General features: G+C 42.9%; 1 protein-coding gene across 3 annotated transcripts in view; it reads left to right on the top strand.

The window, feature by feature from the left end:
- LDLRAD4 (low density lipoprotein receptor class A domain containing 4) overlaps positions 1–17523 on the top strand; it is a 279273-nt gene that overhangs the window by 85676 nt on the left and 176074 nt on the right. For all 3 annotated transcript variants that reach the window (XM_072327578.1, XM_072327576.1, XM_072327579.1), the window contains one exon: positions 9002–9461. In XM_072327578.1, the coding sequence (XP_072183679.1) occupies positions 9422–9461 (40 nt within the window). In that variant the 5' untranslated portion in view covers positions 9002–9421. The remainder of the gene's footprint in view (positions 1–9001; positions 9462–17523) is intronic.

The following is a 17523-nucleotide window of genomic DNA, read 5'->3' on the forward strand; positions in this document are numbered from 1 at the left end:
TTTATCAGACAAATGCCTTCTATTTGGACGAGCTTTTTCTCATGTATGTTTTGGAGAGAAGGACAATCTCTCCCCTTTGTTGCATTTTTTCCATCCCAAACATCTGTTTCTTTATTGTGCTTTATTAATAAGTCCCCACCCTGTTTTCTCAGCTATGGGGCTGCATTGCAGGAGGCAGGTGTCTCTATCAGGAAGCATTACAGTGATACTGGAAGCTGAATTATTAAAGGCAGACGGTCAGAATGTCACTACATTTTCCACTTGTTTAAAAAGAAGAAAAAATATTTGTTATGATGAAACTGGTGGTGAGTTGGGAACTGGGAAATACAAAGCTGTAACTCCATAGTAAAGGTAGATCATGACTTTCTTCTGATATGAGACTGCAGAATTTCTGTTTGTAACTGAGTTTAGTAACACTTTGTAATTATCTGTAAATTACATTGCCCCTTCCTGAAGGAGGTTCTGTATTCATGGGCAGAGGGTTGGGGTTGGAGAAGACTGGCACATTGGCTTGGAAGACCACTCATGTAATCTTAGGGGTATTTGGAAATAATCCTTAACTTCTGGTTCTTGAGTGGACGTGGAACAGAAAAAAAGACCAGAGAGGTCAGAGCTCCCAAAAAGGTGGACAGTGCAGAAATAAAACAGCTTTCAGTTTATTAGTGAATGGAAGTGCTGTCAGTGTTGAATTGCTAAAACACTTCTGTGCAGTTCGGATGCAATTGAAACACTCAAACACAGTGTATCAGCATAGCAGGAATGATAGTAAAGTATGACAAGAGTATATTAAAATACATTTGTTTCTAAAAAGTTTAGGTAAAAACAATAGGGTGTTTCCTAAATTGTAGCCAAAGTGAGGGAGTCAAGATGCTGTTTGCTTCCTTACATTAATACTAGACAAGAACTTTCTTGGCTAGGGGAGTTTCTCAGATTTAGCTGATCATAACATTAGTTCCCATTTCTTTGTGCTGTTTGCTTATGTAAAAGCTTTCCTTCAAGGAGAAGAAAAAAATAACCTCTTTGCTTTTGTATGTTAAGTAATGAGGGATTTGAGAGACTGAACTCTGGAAAATGAGATTTAAGTGATCACCAGTGGATACTGCTTCCAACTGTGTCCTCCGCTTGCAGCTTGTGGTATTTTGATGAGTTGTTTTCCAACAGATTTTTTTAAAGAAGACCAATCTTAAAGGAGACTTCCTTGTCAGTATTGCTGGGAGATAAAAAATCACTGGCCTACTATTTGATAAAAGGAGTTTATTTGGGGCCAGTTTTACCACACTAATAGGATTGTAATGGGTTTGCAGAATGATAGATTCACTCAAGTGCAAAATCAAATTAATCAAAATATTGCTTTAGTTTTTTCTCTCTGATCTATTTCACTGGGAGCGCTCCTGGTACCTAAGCATCTCATAGCTCTTTAACCCACAGGTAGAAGCAGAAGCCTAGAGAGATCATAACACAGCCAAAAAAAAACCAAAACAGAGGCAAATCTCCCAAACCCAAGAAAAATAAGAGATGTTAAATCATTATTTTCTTCCTTTTCTCATTTCCATGCTGAAAGTTGCAGTTGTTGGAACTAAGAACTACTGAGGGAACTACTTAAGCCCGATTGACTGTGGAGTTTATGAGCAAATATATTTAAATGCTCGAGGTCGTTGCGCTGAGTTGAGAGCCCAGTTGTGTGGTATAATGGTAACTTTGCAATTTCATCTTGCTGTTTTTGCTACATACTGGGCAAAATTGAGATGTGGGCTTCAGAGGGGCTGGCAGGTGTTTGAATCTCTCTTGCTTCATGCAGCTTGTTGTAGCTTTGTGTGAAAATCAAGACTGGTAGAATGGGGAACAGCAGGCTCCAGGATTTTTCAGTTGCCTAATAGATGGCGTCATTCTGTAGGAGAAGTTTTAGATATTTCTTACAACAAGAATCCTTCCTGAATACAAATGTACTGCTTTTTTTGTTGTTGGTGGTGGTTTTTATGGCACTGGCAGTACAGTGGATTTGCATGGTATATGATCTGCATAGTCAGTTAGAATTGGCCACTGCCCTTTTGCACCTGGCTCTGCTGCAGGGCTGATGGCCCCTGTCCTGCTTGGGGGAGCACCCTGCAGCTGCTGTGCTCAGTGGCTGTCTCCACTTTCCTGTGGTGAGCTTGTCTGAAGGGCACTCTGCTTCCATTTCTTTTTGCATTTGGGCCACTAAGGCTGTCAGTAAACCGGATGAATTCTTGTGACCTGGTTTCATCTGTAGGATGCTAGAACTGGCTTTGTGTAGTGATGTGTGTGACGTGGCGGTGGGCCTTGCTCCTGCGTTCCTTCTGCTCCTGAGCAGCTGCTGCTCACAGCAGATGGATTTGGATAGCAGTGACTGAAACAGCCCTCCTGAAAGTTACAGAACTCTTATCGGTGCTTCTTCAGTCAGTGAGGTGGCAGTCTGTGTGAATTAAATTGAAAAGCTCATGTTCCGTTTTCAGATTCCCATGAGTAGCTCTTCCCATAGTCCTCAGTCATGTTTTAAGGGAGGGCTATGCCGTTCAGTGTCAGTATGCTGCCTGACATTTTCATGTGGGAGATGCTGTCTTCAGTATTTCCTTTCCAGAACAATCACAGTACAGATGTTTCTGCCTTGAAAAACTTAAGTGCATCTTGGCCTAGATTACTCCAGTCTGCTTTTTGTGAGCAAAATTGGTACATGTATGTGAATCTTTGCACGTGTACGTGTGTATTAGGATTCTTGGCTGCTGTGTCCAGTGGGAGGGATTGGCTGTGCTCCCGTTCCCTGCCTGGAGAGTGTGGTGTCCTCACCAGAGGTGCTGCTGATGGAGAGGAAGGTGCCCCAGCTGGCACTGGTTATCTGGTATGGGTTGGCACTGGTTGTGTGCCATAGGCTGGGAACGCTGCCCGCTCACTGTTCTGTGAGGTTTGTCACTGGAGATGACAAATGTGGCCCTTCTATTATACTTAAAATTCTCTGTAGAGACACTGGGAAGCTTGGGCTGGCTAAAAGCTGGGAAATGGCTGTTGCATGGTCAGAAAACAGAGCTGATAAACATCACATGTTGCTTGTGGCTGTGGTGGGGCTGCAGGGCCAGGCGTACCGCTGCTGCTTTTGTTGAGTTGAAAAGAAGCCAGAAAAGAGCTTTTGTGGAAGCAGCAAAGAGCTACTGTTCAAGGGGAGGAGGTGAGGACCATCTCTTAACTGTTTCCATCACCTTGTGCTCAGCTCTGTGCTGGTAATGTTTCTAACAGAGCATCAGCAATGGCAGTGTCACGTTCCTCACAGGTGCTTCCTCTGTTTACGAGTCCCATGTGGCAGAGCAGCTTTCAACCAGTGACATCCTTACCTTGAGAGCTCGGGCCTGGTGGTTGTGACTCACAACATCACAACTTCTGATGTTGCGCAAAGATGCTAAATGCTCTTTGGGGTATAGTTGAGTATCAGGGTGCTCCAAAGCCTTGAGGTTTGCATCGTCTCCCGGGTTTCTGGTGACTGCTGGTTTCTGATACAAGTCACAGGGACACAAGTCAAAAACTTGTGCTCTTTTCTCCAATCTGCTCAGTGTAACGTAACTTTTGCCAGCCTTCTGCAAATTTAAGACTGATGCTGTGATATTGTGGAAGAAGATGAACTGAGACTGGATTCTGCTCCTCCTACCTTGTCATTATTTTGGCAGATAAAATTCAGAGCTTATTTTTTTTCTCTTATTGGTTAGGTTCACAGAGCAGCATGATTAATGATTTCTCTTGACATCTTCTGGTAATTATGGTTTTATTAAGGTCCAAAAATAAACAATGCAATCTTCTCATTTGCCCTGCATAACACAGCTCGTACAATTTCTCTCAATAATTATCTCATCCAAGCCCAATAGCTTGTCATGGAGATTTGAGTGAACTTTTCCACTGGGGTTTTACTGCATTCTGTCAGCGGAACTATAGGGAAATGTATGGCTCTTTACTTTCTTCATAGAGACAGAATATAGAGGACTCACATTAATTATTTCAGTTAACAAGATTAATGGAAGGAAATGTGGCGTGCTCCTTTGTGTTATCAGTTATTTATAGGATTTGTCCAAGTGAAATACTCCTTGCTATCTGATTACCAGAGGCTATTCACTTTGGCAGGAAGCTACTAAACAGGCCCATTTTAAATCGGTGTTTCATTCCAAAGAGAAATAAACAAACAGAAGCAGGAGGGTGGAGGAGGAGAAATGCCTTTACTGGCACATTTATTCTTTTTCTTTAAAACTGGACCTTGCTTGTGGTGTTTTTTTGCAGTGTCTGTTGCCATTGGCATTGGGGGATATATCTTGCTTTCTAGATCATTTCCTAACAAGGCTAGAAAAAAGATGCTTCATTTCGGCAGTCTACCCACTTCTTGAGTCCTGTTTCCTTCTCCAGCTGATTCAGCGGGACCACGGCTTGCTTAGATAGTCCTCACATTTGCTTCAAGTCAAGGGGTTCTGTAACAACAAGGAAGGAAGAAAGAAAGCTTGGACACTATTCTTGAGCAAGCTGAAGCATATCCGAAAGTGTCTACGAGAATAAAAACATGTATGATGTAACAACATACAAACTAGTTGTGTCAGTCACTGAAATTCATCACAAATACTGAAATACAGCAGCTGCTTGAAATGTCACAATTAAGCTGTACAAACAGTGAATGTAGAAAGTGAAAACAAATGATGTATACGTGTGCATAAGGAAGATGTGATTAGGTAAACGTATTTCGAACATCTGGTTTTTGGTTTGATTTGTGGATGTTCTCCTGTGAATGTCACCTTGAGTTTTCTAAGTGGTCTTTGAGTTACGAAGCACAGTATTCCCCAAAAGCCACGATTCCCTTGGCAGTGGTGAAGTGTTATCTTAAAGAAAACAGATGACACGTGGAAGTAAATGAAGATCACACTATGAAACATAGATCTTACCATCTTAGAGAAATTAGCTATAACTGATAGATGTTAATAGCGAGTTTAGAAGTCTCTATAAGAAGAAAACCCAAAGCCTGGAAAACTCTGGCAGACTCCAGTAGGGGATGGAGAGATAAGCTCTATGTATGCACACGTTTCATTTTCAACTGCTCCAACAAGCCAGTGAAGATCTTTTTTACAAGCACTGTTTTATATTTATAAAATGTTGGATGTTTTAAAAATATTTTTTGGCCAGAAGCTTCTTAAATTTATATCCAGGTCAGTGCTGCCTTAAAACATAGGAAGTACTGGCCTTACTTCAGGGAGAAGCTGAAATATATGGGTAGTTCAGCAGTGACAGTCCTGTTTTCTGGTGGATTGCTGAATTCCTGGGTGCAGAGGCTTGTTGCAATCCCCTGTTACCACTGCCCTGCTGCAGCCACTGTACAGCAGTGTTCTGCTGGGGGATTTGTTTCTGCTGCCCTTTTACACTTCCTTAACCCAAAAGCTAAAAGCTCGAGCAGTGGGTCCTCCCTTGCTGAAGTTAAATTAATCCATAGCTCTCAAGCTGGTCAGTAACTTTTCCAGAAGGTTAGATATGTAGGTTTGCTCTACAGACAGACCTTTTACGAGTGGTCAAGGATTGTCCTTTGGAATGTCTTGTGCCACAGATGGGTGCAGAGTAGCAGGCAGTGCTCCTTGTGGCCATGCCCCTTCAGACAACACAACTACTGAGTTCTTGCTTTATGTGTGGGAGTCAACAGCACGTGGCCAAAGAAACAGGCTGTGTGTAGCGAGAGGAAATATAGACAAAAAAAGCCCCAAACAAACCGTGCTGCAGCATTTACATTTGGGTCAGTGTTTTTGTGTTAACTAAAGATGTTTATGAGATACCAATCTTGGAAAAATTAGTGTTTTGCTTCTTTCTGTGCAGGCTCCTCCAGGCTTGGTCCTGACTAACGGTTGCACAACACTTCATAACATGTAGATATTATTGCAGGATTTAATTACACTCCCCGGCTGCCACTTCTCTCTCAGATTATTTTTTAAAGTGGCCCTTTAATATATAATCGTCAGCTATTTAGGAAAGAGCAATAACAGGCTGGCTGGCTAAATATACCATGAGAACCTATGACTCGCATGATGTGTTAAATAGTCCAAATATTTTGTTTGCAGTTTGTGTGAGGTTTAAGTGATGGTGTCTTTCCCAAGCCCAAATCTGAGAAAAGTAGAGAGGAGGAAAAAAAAAAAAGAAAAGAGTTTGTGTTTTCTTTAGGTGTTCAGTCGTAAATACTTAGCTGGAAATCTTTATAGCACAGCCCTGTATTTATGAAATATGATGTTTTCCTTTGGCTTGCTTCAGAGACTCTTCTAATGCTGCAATGGATGAATGAAAGCAGGAGTAGGAGCAGAGTTCCTGTTGCAAAGGAGGTAACAGATGGAGCAAAGAGAGAGTATCTGGGTCTTTCTATTTTAGATCTTCTCTTTACCAGTACAGTGGGACATGTTCCCACCGGGGTCTTCGCAGGTTGTGAGAACCTTAATGGGCACACTGAAGATCACACGCTGTTGTAGTTCTGCCGGCACTGCTTAGTTTGCTGCCCATGTCCTGCCAGCTGCCTCCCAGCTCAGTGCCAAAGGAGAGGAGCGCTTCTGCAACAGAAGATGCTCTCTTAGGGTAATTGTGAGGTATCAGACCCTTCTTGCATTTGAGGCCTTGAGGTCTTAAGCCGGATGCCTGAGTGCAGTATCTTTTAAAGTTTGAGTTCCGCATGAACTCTGCATGTGTTTCAGCATCTAGTATAGTTAAAATCCCAGTCTTTCTCTGGGAACGAGCAGAGGTTGCTGAATGTGCCAGCACCGTAGAGTTTCTGCAGCACCACTGTGTTCTTAACAAGCTTAGCGGGAACGCTGAAGATGTGGAAAGTAATTTTTCTTCCACTAAAATAGTTTAATTTTCAGAAAAGTAATTGTGTTTTATTCTCTAAACAACTGGAAGTGTGTTATATCTAATATGAAGATGTAGCTATTTAGTAACATGAGAGTTTTTCCCTGGTTGCTAAGGTATTGGTGTGAATCTCCTGAGGATCGTTAGGATGAGGAAAAACATCAAAATGCTGAAAATGGAATGCATCAAAATTGTGGATTTATAAACCAAAACCGTGAGCTAGAAGGCTGAAAATGAATGCAAATATGGACCCATTCTTGTAAATATAGAAGAAATTCAGACCTCTAGAGAAAAAGCTTGAGAGATGAGTGCGGCATCTAACTGTAGTCATTATGGAATAATTAGCATGCTGTGAGGAGCCAAGAGGAATTTGTGCTATGGTGTATGTATATTTTACTTGTTCAGTGGTATGTTCTTCAGATTAAAATGACCTCATATGAAATGGCTGTTAGTTGCACAGTGTGCTTTGAAGGGATGAGTTTGATGAATAGTATCTTGTCAAATGTGAATCTAAAGTTCTTATTCAGCTTTTTCTGATAGGAGCTATCACACGGAAAGGCTTTGTTTTCAGTTTTTCTTTCACTTTTGTGTTCTCTTCTGTTAAATTGGGCTGTTTGGGTAAGAAGTGGGGAAAATGTCTTGAATCTGATCTGTAACCTTATATGAGTTGAATGTCCTGCAGTGTGTTTAGAGCAAAGATTTGTGTTTTTCAGAAATACTGACTTCCCAGAATTGAGAAAGCAGTAGCAACATCATTAGGGTAGAAAATTCATCATAGCATCTGATTTTCAATCAGTGTATCCCAGAGTGTCAGCACTCATCAGGTGTCACACTCACTCGATGGCAGTAACACACCTGAGAGCAGATTCTTTTTTGTCTGTCACAAAAAGTGCTAACAATGACATCGAGGGCCAGCCGGCTTTGCATGCAGTGGTGTGTGCAGAGCAGGAGGTGCTGCGAGCGGTGTGGGAATCCTCTTTGCAGTTTGAGGCCATGCAGACTTATGCTTCAGGCTGTTGGCCTATCACCGGGGATGCATCCTGATCTGGGTGTGGGTTGCACTCATCTGTTGAGCTCACACTCGCGCCATTTGCTGGAGCATGCAGTGCTGGGACTGACCGTGCTCCTGGCACCGGCTGCTATGGGCTGCCCCGGTAGGTGGACCTCAGCCTGATCCAGGACTGCAAGTGCTGACTAGACTCATTAGTTAAAATCCCTTAGTAGATTATAAGATCATCACTGACGTAGTTTTGACCTGCCTGTGCTACTGAATGAGTGGAGCCAAGCCCTACGGAGGAGGAGGATGGCTGGGGAGCGAGTGGATTCTTCTCCCAAGTCCTCTTTTCTTTCTGTGAGCAAAACCATTCATTTTTTTTTGTTTTTTTCCTTAAAAAACCTTCTCCCTACATATGTACTTGTCTGCTGCTGTCCTTCACCCCGTTAATGTATCCTAGTTTTCAGAAAACCAGGTATGCAGCAGCTCTGGTTTTCAGGGAGTTGCAGACAGCCCTGCTCTTGAGGAGATGTAGTATTAGGAACAACTTACCCACCTTTCTCTTGTATAACCCGTGGGTATTTTTAACATTACCAAACCTTGGAAGATGTCTGAGTTGTGTCATCTGTGTTACAGTTGAGATTTGAAACAGATAATCAGTGGCGCAGATGTGGAAAGGTTTTTAACCTCAGCAGACGGAATGGCGTGTAGAGCGTTGGCATCCAGTGCTTCGTTTTCCTGCTCCAAAAGAGATGAGAAGCAGCTATATGAAATGCTAATAATCTCACTGTGGTTTTTGAATAGACTAGACTTGGAGAGCCTTGAGTATTTTTCCTTTTCCCTTTCAACTGCAATTTTGTTATTGTATTGCTGCCCCCATCTCTGCTAAATATGGCTTTTGAAATGTAAATCATATCATGTTCTCAGAGATGCATATGACACCCTCAGCACTGTTCCTCATTGCACTTCAAAGAGCTGTGTGGTCACACTTTACATCTCAGCAAAATCGCAATATTTGCCTTCTGAAGATCTCCTTTAATGTGTACAATCAATCCCTGATAATGTGTTTTGGGTTTTTGTTCCCTGGAGTCTGTTAATTTTAATGTTGCTACAGGTCATCAGGAAACATAATCTCTTCTTTCTTTAATTTCTCAGTGAGCGTGCCTGAGGGGAGACAACGCAAGAGAGGAGAGACAATTGATCACCACCGTTGGCTGGGACCTGAAAAAATGGTGCTGGAGAAACAGAGGATTAGAACGGAGTTGTAAAAGGGAAATCGAGTCTTGGTAGATGATTTTCTTCATTTCCACGTCCACCATGGCCCAGATCCTCTGGCTGGCTGGTTGATGGGACTGTCCAACGCTTACTGCTTGGGTTCAGTGCAGATAGCCCCAGTGCCTGCAGACTGAAAGACCTGGGATCAGGTGGCAATTGGATGGTGCCAAATCCAGGAATGGAAAGAGAGATGGACTCTGATGAGCGAAGATGGAAGTGACTTGACAGCTCAAAGCTCAGCAGTTGTCTCCAGTAAGGACAGGTTAAGGTTGGAATCACAAGCTTCGCTGGGATAGCAGTATGCAGGAAGCTGGTTTTCAGGCCACAAATGCTTTCACAGGTAAGGATTTCACATGTAATTAAGCTAATACTTTTGAGGCAATTTACTAGAGTTTTGAAAATAAGTTCAATAGCATCTTGTAGTACTTCCAGCTTAAGTGACTTTTAAAAACATTTTACTTGAGGAACAGTTCAGTGCTGGTATTAACAGTGGATTATATCTTTATTTTCTGCCCCCTGAAATGGATTGTTATAAGCCTTAGGGAAGTCAAATCTTTGCTTTCCTCATTAAAGTACTCATTAACAGCTTAACAATGAGTAGCCTCCTGGGTCAGTTGGGCCTATCTCCATTGTATAAAATATAGTCTTATTAAGTTGCTCTTACCTTTAACGTGGGGTTTTGGTGAGGGTACAGGATGGACATCGTGTCAGGAGGCTTCTCAGAAACATGGCAGCATTGAGATTTATCACTACAGCCAGAGCATACTTCTGAGCAGAACTTGCCAGGTCTGTTAGTGGTAGGACAAGGGGAAGTGGTTTTAAACTAAAGAGGGGAGATCTAGGTTAGATATTAGGGGGAAATTCCTTACTCAGAGGGCAGTGAGGCTCTGGCACAGCTGGCCATAGAAGCTGTGGTGCCCCATCCCTGGAGGTGATCAAGGCCAGGTTGGATGGGGCCCTGGGCTGCTGAGTTGCTGGGGGGCAGCCCTGCCAATGACACGGGGTTTGGAACTAGATGGGTTTTAAGGTCCTTTCCAACTGGAACCATTCTGTGATACTGTGCTAAGTTTTGCTTAATCTCCCTCCCTCCCCTCATGGCTCAGCTGAGTGGCAGAACAGAAGTATTTGAATGATAATTGTTTCATCTGTCTCCAGTACACTTCTGTGTAGATGAGTTGGAAATAATGTAGTAAGAAAGGATATAAATGTGGTGGGTCTCCCTGAGAGAAGCTCCCCCTAGTGTAAACTGCCCTGGAATGCACTGCACGTCTCGTGCCTGGTCTGATTTCAAATGGGGGGAGAAAGCAGCATTTTCTGCTCCCTCCCTGCTTTATTTTTCTTTTCACATTGTCTGGCCTGCTGAGACCCTGTGAGAAAGGGACAGAAAATCGGCTGAATAGTTCTTTTGCTTTAGAGGGCCTAGATAAGGGATTAGTACCACCGTGAAAATAAGTGATGTGTGAGACATTTATTTCTCCAATTAAAAATTTCTGCTTTCAAACAGTTGCTGGATTATGGCTTGTGTGCACAGGAATATTGTTTTCTGTCTCTGAGTTCCCTGCTGTTTGAGGAGCTCTTCCTGGGTGAGACCAGAGAAACTGTTCACGTCCCCAGGCTGTGTCCTGTCACACAGCAGACCCACCCTCAGTGGCTGATCCCACCATCTCACTGCAGCGGGGTGGTTGCTGTGTGTCCAGGTGCCCACACTTGCATGTTGGTTCAGCATAGTAATGCAGTTCTAGGGGAAATCCCTTAACTGTCCCATTGCCAAGTATTGCTTTGATTTACCACACAGTTTTCTTGTGTGAGCAAGATGATTCTTGGAGGTAAGGCGGTGGGAAGCTTTGTTCCAAAGGTGATTCACTGCTGCTGGGGGGAGATGTGAAGTCAGGAACCCACTGCAGGGCTCTCCTGCCTCTGCTGGACACTCAGCATGCTCCCACAGCTCCCAGCTGTGATGCTTGGGTGTTTGATGTTTCCTTCTCCTTGCCACTCTGCCAGCCCTCCTCCACTCCATCCTCCTCTTCCTGCTGTTCTTTTGTTCTCTACAGAAAGTCTTTCTGTTTAGTATCTGCTCCCTCTTCCTTCCCTACCTTCTGCTGCAGCTTGCTCTTCTCTCTCTGAAAATTCTGTTACCCTTAACACCCTTGTAATGTTATGTTGTTTTTTTTCCAACTTTAAACTCTTCTGCCTCAGCATCTGCTATCCCTTAGTGCCTAGAAGGTCAGGCTCTTGGTGTTTGGATCAGCCTGCTAAGGCAGCAGAACATCAGATTGTTGCTAATTGCATTGGCTACTGCTTGGGCCTGGAGCATCTCCCCTATGAGGAGAGACTTAGGGAAATGGGTCTGTTTAGCCTTGAGAAAAGAAGGCTGAGAGGGGACTTGATCCAGGTTTATAAATACCTGAAGTGTGGGAGCCATAGTGGCGAGGCTGGTCTGTTTTCAGTAGTGCGTGGGGACAGGACTAGGGGCAATGGGCTGAAACTTCAGCATAGGAAGTTCCGCACGAATGTGCGCAAGAACTTCTTCACAGTGAGGGTGACGGAGCACTGGAACAGGCTGCCCAGGGAGGTGGTGGAGTCTCCTTCTCTGGAGATATTCAAGACCCGCCTGGATGCCTACCTGTGCGACGTGGTGTAGGGAGCCTGCTTGGGCAGGGGGGTTGGACTCGATGATCTCTAGAGGTCCCTTCCAACCCCTACAATTCTGTGATTCTGTGAAGGGAATGGCAAATCATGAAATTGGTGTCCTTTGAGATCTGGGACAGCAGTCAGATTGTGGTGACAACCCAGCAGGTTCCTACCTGTTCTGGGCACTTTTGAGAGCCTGAGGGTTTTGCTGTCTCTCATAAGAAATTCTTATATTTCTAGGAGTTGCTCTCAGGTAAGGAAATGAATAAACATTTTGAAATCTTGTTAACTAAATGTTTATTATTCTTTAGTATTTATTATTTATTAATATTTATTTATTATTCTTTAGTACAGTGAAGTTGCACCATGCATTCAGAAGAATTCTAGAAGAAATGGGCAGGATACTTGTTAAAACAAATAGGTGGAGTTACCATTGCTTTCATATTAGAAAAAGGCAGAAACTTCAATTTCTCCTAGCTTGGATTGAATTTGCTTTTTGGTGGTCCTTCATGTTCCTTATTAGATTTCTATAGCACATATTGCAGTATACAGTGGGTGGGTGGGACTTATTCATAGGAGCCATGTTATGTTAATGTAAACTCTGAGGTAACAGTGTAGTGCTAGGTCACGTAGTTCCTCCCCTTATCCTTGCTGTGCTGCTCCTATTGTTGGTATGCTGAGTTAGCTGCAGGAGTAAACAGTAGCAGCTAGTGGCAGAGGGGGCATGACCACATGTGGAAGTGAGCTAATTTGTCCAGAAAAAGCTGTTGTCTGAAAGCAGCCAACACTGCCAACACTGAATCTAGCCATGCCAAGTGATTGTAGCTATTGGAACAACCAGGGTAATCATTTTCAATTTACAGCTGAATGTAGTGCTGCTAGAAGAAGCTTTGGAGGACAATACCTCTGTGTTGTAGCCACCTTTAGAGTGTTTCAAAACACTCATTTCTGCCTTTCCTAATGCTGTGACCTGGGAAGACTTACTGGTAAGGTTAGAAGCTACTTTAATCCTGTCTGTGATGCTCAGTTTACTGGTACTGATGCCAGAGTTGCTGTTTTATTACTGATGGCTCTTGTTCCAAGAGGTGTACTGTATTTACCATGTATTACCAAACAACAGTATATGGTAAAACTCTTTTAACTTTACTGCCTTAGTGCTGATTTCAGTGGGTTGTGAAAGTATAATAGGTCTGGGATTGCAGAATGTGGAAAAAGCAATGAAAGTGCTTCTAGGCTTGATTAAGAAAGAGATGGCTGAGCCTATGATGATAAAAGGCAATTGGAGTGATAGCAATCATGTTCTTCAGAAGATGAGAGAATTTCAGAATGAAGGCAATGGTATGCAAGGAAGTAAGCTCATAAAACTGACAGGAAGGATTTCTTGGGAAACAAACCTGAGAAATTCAGGAAGGCTTACAATATCTAAAGGGTGTAGCTTTTTCTTTTCTAGTCATAATAAAGAGTTTTAAAAGCACAAGTAAAAGGTGTCTCCATTATGAAAAGGAAAGAGGATTGTGTGATCTGAAAAATGAGAAGGACTTGGACAGAAAGTGGAAACTATGTGTTACCAAGATGAATATGAAAGAGTAGTTTGCAAGGTCCAAATTTGATAGGCCAAGGCACAACATAAAGCGCAGCTAGTAAAGTATGTGATACAAGGAAACGTACTATACCCTCATTAGTAATAAGAGGAAGACTGACTTTCTGTACTGCTAATTAAGAAGGAAAGCCAGAACTTGTGATCTGATGTGTGCAGGTTGGACCAAGTAGCTAATGACTTTTTTTTGCGTCTTTCTTTGCCAAAAGGGAGATTGCAATCAGGTGGCAAGAAAAGGAATTCTACTTCTAGACTGGTACGAATTCCAAACAGAACAGGAACAAAACTGATTATAAACTAATTAGATGAGATAGGTATTTTAAAACAAGCGGCAGCTTATTAAATGATCTCTCCAGCATAGTATGAAGTAGCTTGAGTAGTGTCTGAGGAATTAGCAGTTACACTGGAGAACATTTAGAGGACAGTCGAGGTTCAAAAATCCTCAACCAAGCTGTGAAAGGCCCAACAGTGCTTCCACTTGTAAACTTCCCTGGTTCCATTTGGAGTAGATGGCTAATCTGAGTCTTTGGGGAAAAAATGTCAGAATCAAAAAGTCAGCTTTTAGTGTGTGTGTGTTTTGTTTTTACTACTAACCTGTCAATGACAATGAGATAAATAAGTGTAAATTATTCTCTTTCAGGATGTGCCTTGTCAGTTGAACCTAACTCCTCTGTGAGTAGAGAAAGCGCGTCTTGATTTTGAAAGGCCTATCACTCTTTCATTTACAGGGTGGCAGTGTGGGCTACAAGGTAGGCACCCACTTGGCTGGAAAGCTGTTCTCAGGTTAATTAATAGTGATTCATAGCCAAGCTGGAAGGATATGTCAAGCGTGATTCTGCCCAGGATTGCTTGAAAATATTCAATATTTTAATTAATGACTTAGATGATAGAATCTGCATGCAGAATTTCCAGATGACACCAATGAGGGGAGAGGATGTAAACCCTCTGAGCACAAGATTAGAATTCAAAATTAATGCGGTCTATTGGAGAACTGATCTAAAATAAATATGATGCAGTTCATTAAGGACAAGTTCTAAATCGTGGTTGGGCTGGAATAATCAGCTGTGTAAATCAAAATGTAGTATAACTGGTGAGACAGAAGGTCTGCAGAAAACAGATGGGCAGCTGCAGGAGACCAGAGAATGGCTATGAATCAACAATACTATGTCATAAACATTATGTTAGAATATATGGACGGGAGTCTGTGTGGAAGACATGCAAAATAATTTTTCCACTCTGCTTAGCATTTGTGTGGCTGGTGTACCACTTCTGCTCTGAGCAGCGGCACTCTTTGGGCCTGTTGAAAGCATCCAGGGAAAAGGATGAAGGCCAGATATCTAGACAGCGTGGCTCTTGAGAATTGGGAAAAAAAAAAAAGCTCTGTTTCAGAGCAGAGCATCAATTCTCAGACTTCAGAAGCTGTTTTTCCTTAGGTTCCTACAAAACGGTGGGCTTTTGTGCTGCAGCATGTCTGACACCCTGAGCTGGATGGCCATAATGAGCAGTGCAGTGTAGGGCCTGCTGTGGTGATAGTTAGGAGGCCTGCCTTGCTGGCATGCTTACTAGCTACCATGAAGGCAGCATGTCCTACCTTGGTCTCCCTTGGTGCTATGCCAGTGGTAGGGTACCGGTGGCAGGGAACAGGGGCAGCCGAAGTCTGTGTTTTAAAGTCAGCTCCTTTCACCACTGTGTGTTTTGAATGCTGGTATAGCAGAAAAGAGATTCTGGAATCAGCTCTCCATCACCAGTGAGTGTGTGGCATGGGGACATCCAGGATGATCAAAGGATAAGGGGAATACTGCGGGGTGAATTAAGAATCAATGGATGAAGCATCCTGACCTCACAGGGTCAGCTTAGGTCCATCAGGATTTTATTAGCACCGTCTCAGCATAAGCTCTGACAGACCTGAGCTGACTCTTGGGCATTCCTGCCCTGTGACCTTCTGCACTGCTAGAGGGATTATTAGCTCAGGCACTATGGAAACTGGAATAAATAGCAGGAGGTTGCTTTGTGCAGTGGGCCCTTGCCCTTCTGTCTAGCACTGTCTATTTCTGTCACCTTGTGATCCTGCTCCGTCATTGCTCCGCATCTTCTCTCTCACACCTTTCCCTGTGGAAGCGATTCTACCCTCAAATCTTTCTATAATCCCTTGCAGCCTTATCTCAGGGTCATTGTCAGCAAAGCCTGACCTTGGGCAATATCCAAACAGGCAGAATTACTCCTAGGAAGAGCCCCCTTGGCCTGGCTGATACTTCACCAGACCCCACTTTGGCCGAGAAACTGAGTTTGACTTTTAGAGTTCCTTTTGGCCTGAGGCTTAAGGGGATGCCCTCACCTCTCCTCTGTGTACCTCTGGCACTGAGGACTTCTATTGTGTTTCCTGTCCTGGGTTTTGTGCTTTCCCAGCCTCTCACTGTCTCTTCTCCCAGAGTCCAATTCCCCTCTGTACAGAGACTCCTCTATCACTCCCCTTTTGGGTTTCGCTTCAGGATTCTGTCTCCTTCTGGCAGTCTTCCTATTGTTTGCTACGGTCCTTCACCTTGTCTTGTTTCTGGACTTCTCCCACTTCCAGACCAACTCACTACAGCTGACCTCCAGGTTTATCTAAAAGCCTCTTCCACTCTTTTGTAGGCTTAGCCCTTCTTCTCCTCCTCTCTCCTCCTCAGGGTTCACTCTCTCTGTACCTCATACCTCAGCTGCAGTAAGTTCTGCTGGTTTATGTGGGACCTTTCTTTGCACAAGGTGATGTGAGAGCCTGATGCTTCATTTGGCTCCTTTCTCTCATTGCCTGTTTTACTTAACTGGTGATAAATCAGGTGAAGATGTCTGCCCTGGGGATTGTGTCTCCAGAATAGGGAGGCTCCTTGGGGGGATTGCATGGGAGGCTGGAGAAATTGCTCCAGCAAGTTGCATATGCTTCAGTTGACCATTTTTTTTTTTGTTCAGAGATTGAAAGAGTGAGGGAAGATGTGATAACCATTCAAAAATATATGGAACTTCCATGTAAAGAGGAAGATAATAAAATCTATTTTCCTGTTTTGTTGAGGATAGCCAAGCTTGCTGTAGTGGGGAGACGTAGGTTAGACATTAGGAGAATCCTTGTAATGGTAAGAGTAGTTAAAAACTGCAGTTGATTGCCTAGGGAGATTGCAAAGTCTCTGTCACTGAAGGTTTTTAAGAACAAGTTAGCCTAATATCTGTCAGGAATGGTTTATGTATAGCTGATCTTGCCCTGAGGCAAGGGGATGGACTTCATGAGAGCACTTCCAGCCTTACTTTCCTGTGATTCTATTATTGCTGCTTCCCTGGATAATGAATGTACATACATTTTATACGTTAGTAACCCACCTGCACTAGCCTGTCTTCTCTGTGCTAAAGTAGATTCTCTTGGAATAATTGATAACAGATGGATTAAGTGTCTTATGTATTTAAAGTCTACACTCTTTGTGCTGGAGTATTTCCCCATAGCATTTATTCTAGCTTGCCCCAGCTTTCCTTGTAACTTTATTCTTTAAGCATCTTATTGGAAGGGCATCAGTTATGTTTCTGTATCTGTGCAATGAGTATAGAAACATTTTCGTACTGCACCCATTTTTCTGCTTGCAAGTGTTGTAAGAAAAGTTTTGTTGTTCTTTTTTTTTTTTACTACTCTTAAGTGGTAAATGTACAGAGAAGGTACAGTTTTAAGGATAATCAGAAATAGGCCGAAATCAAAGTGACCTTCACTGGAGGCTGTTTTCTTCCTAATGAGTAAACCTGTCGATGTTTTGCTTGTCATAAAATGTATAACTGGTAGATCTGATGCTGAAGGTAGCCTTCTTCCTCCAAATTCTAATTGAGGCTCGGCGTAAAACAGAAAAACAGGTTTGAAATGTCTTCTAATAAGCATAGAATGTAATTAATATTAAAAGCAGTTGAAAACTCATTTTTACTTTAACACAGGTCTACCACGTTGCTGCTGTCATTATTTGCATGATTTTCAACTACAGATAAACATTAAATGAATACAACTTGAATATGTAGCTGAGCAATCTTGTTCCCTTCTGTTGCAGTTTTGTTTCCTGCTGCCTCTTGAAGCTGGTCTGACCTTCCCATGTTCTCTGCAATTTTTTTGACAAATGCGTTCTTACTTTGAGTTCTCAAGGTTGCAGTGTCACACGTGGACAGCTCTTAG

The sequence above is a fragment of the Excalfactoria chinensis genome, chromosome 2 (genome assembly GCF_039878825.1).
Source record: "Excalfactoria chinensis isolate bCotChi1 chromosome 2, bCotChi1.hap2, whole genome shotgun sequence".
NCBI classification, from domain to species: Eukaryota; Metazoa; Chordata; class Aves; order Galliformes; family Phasianidae; genus Excalfactoria; species Excalfactoria chinensis.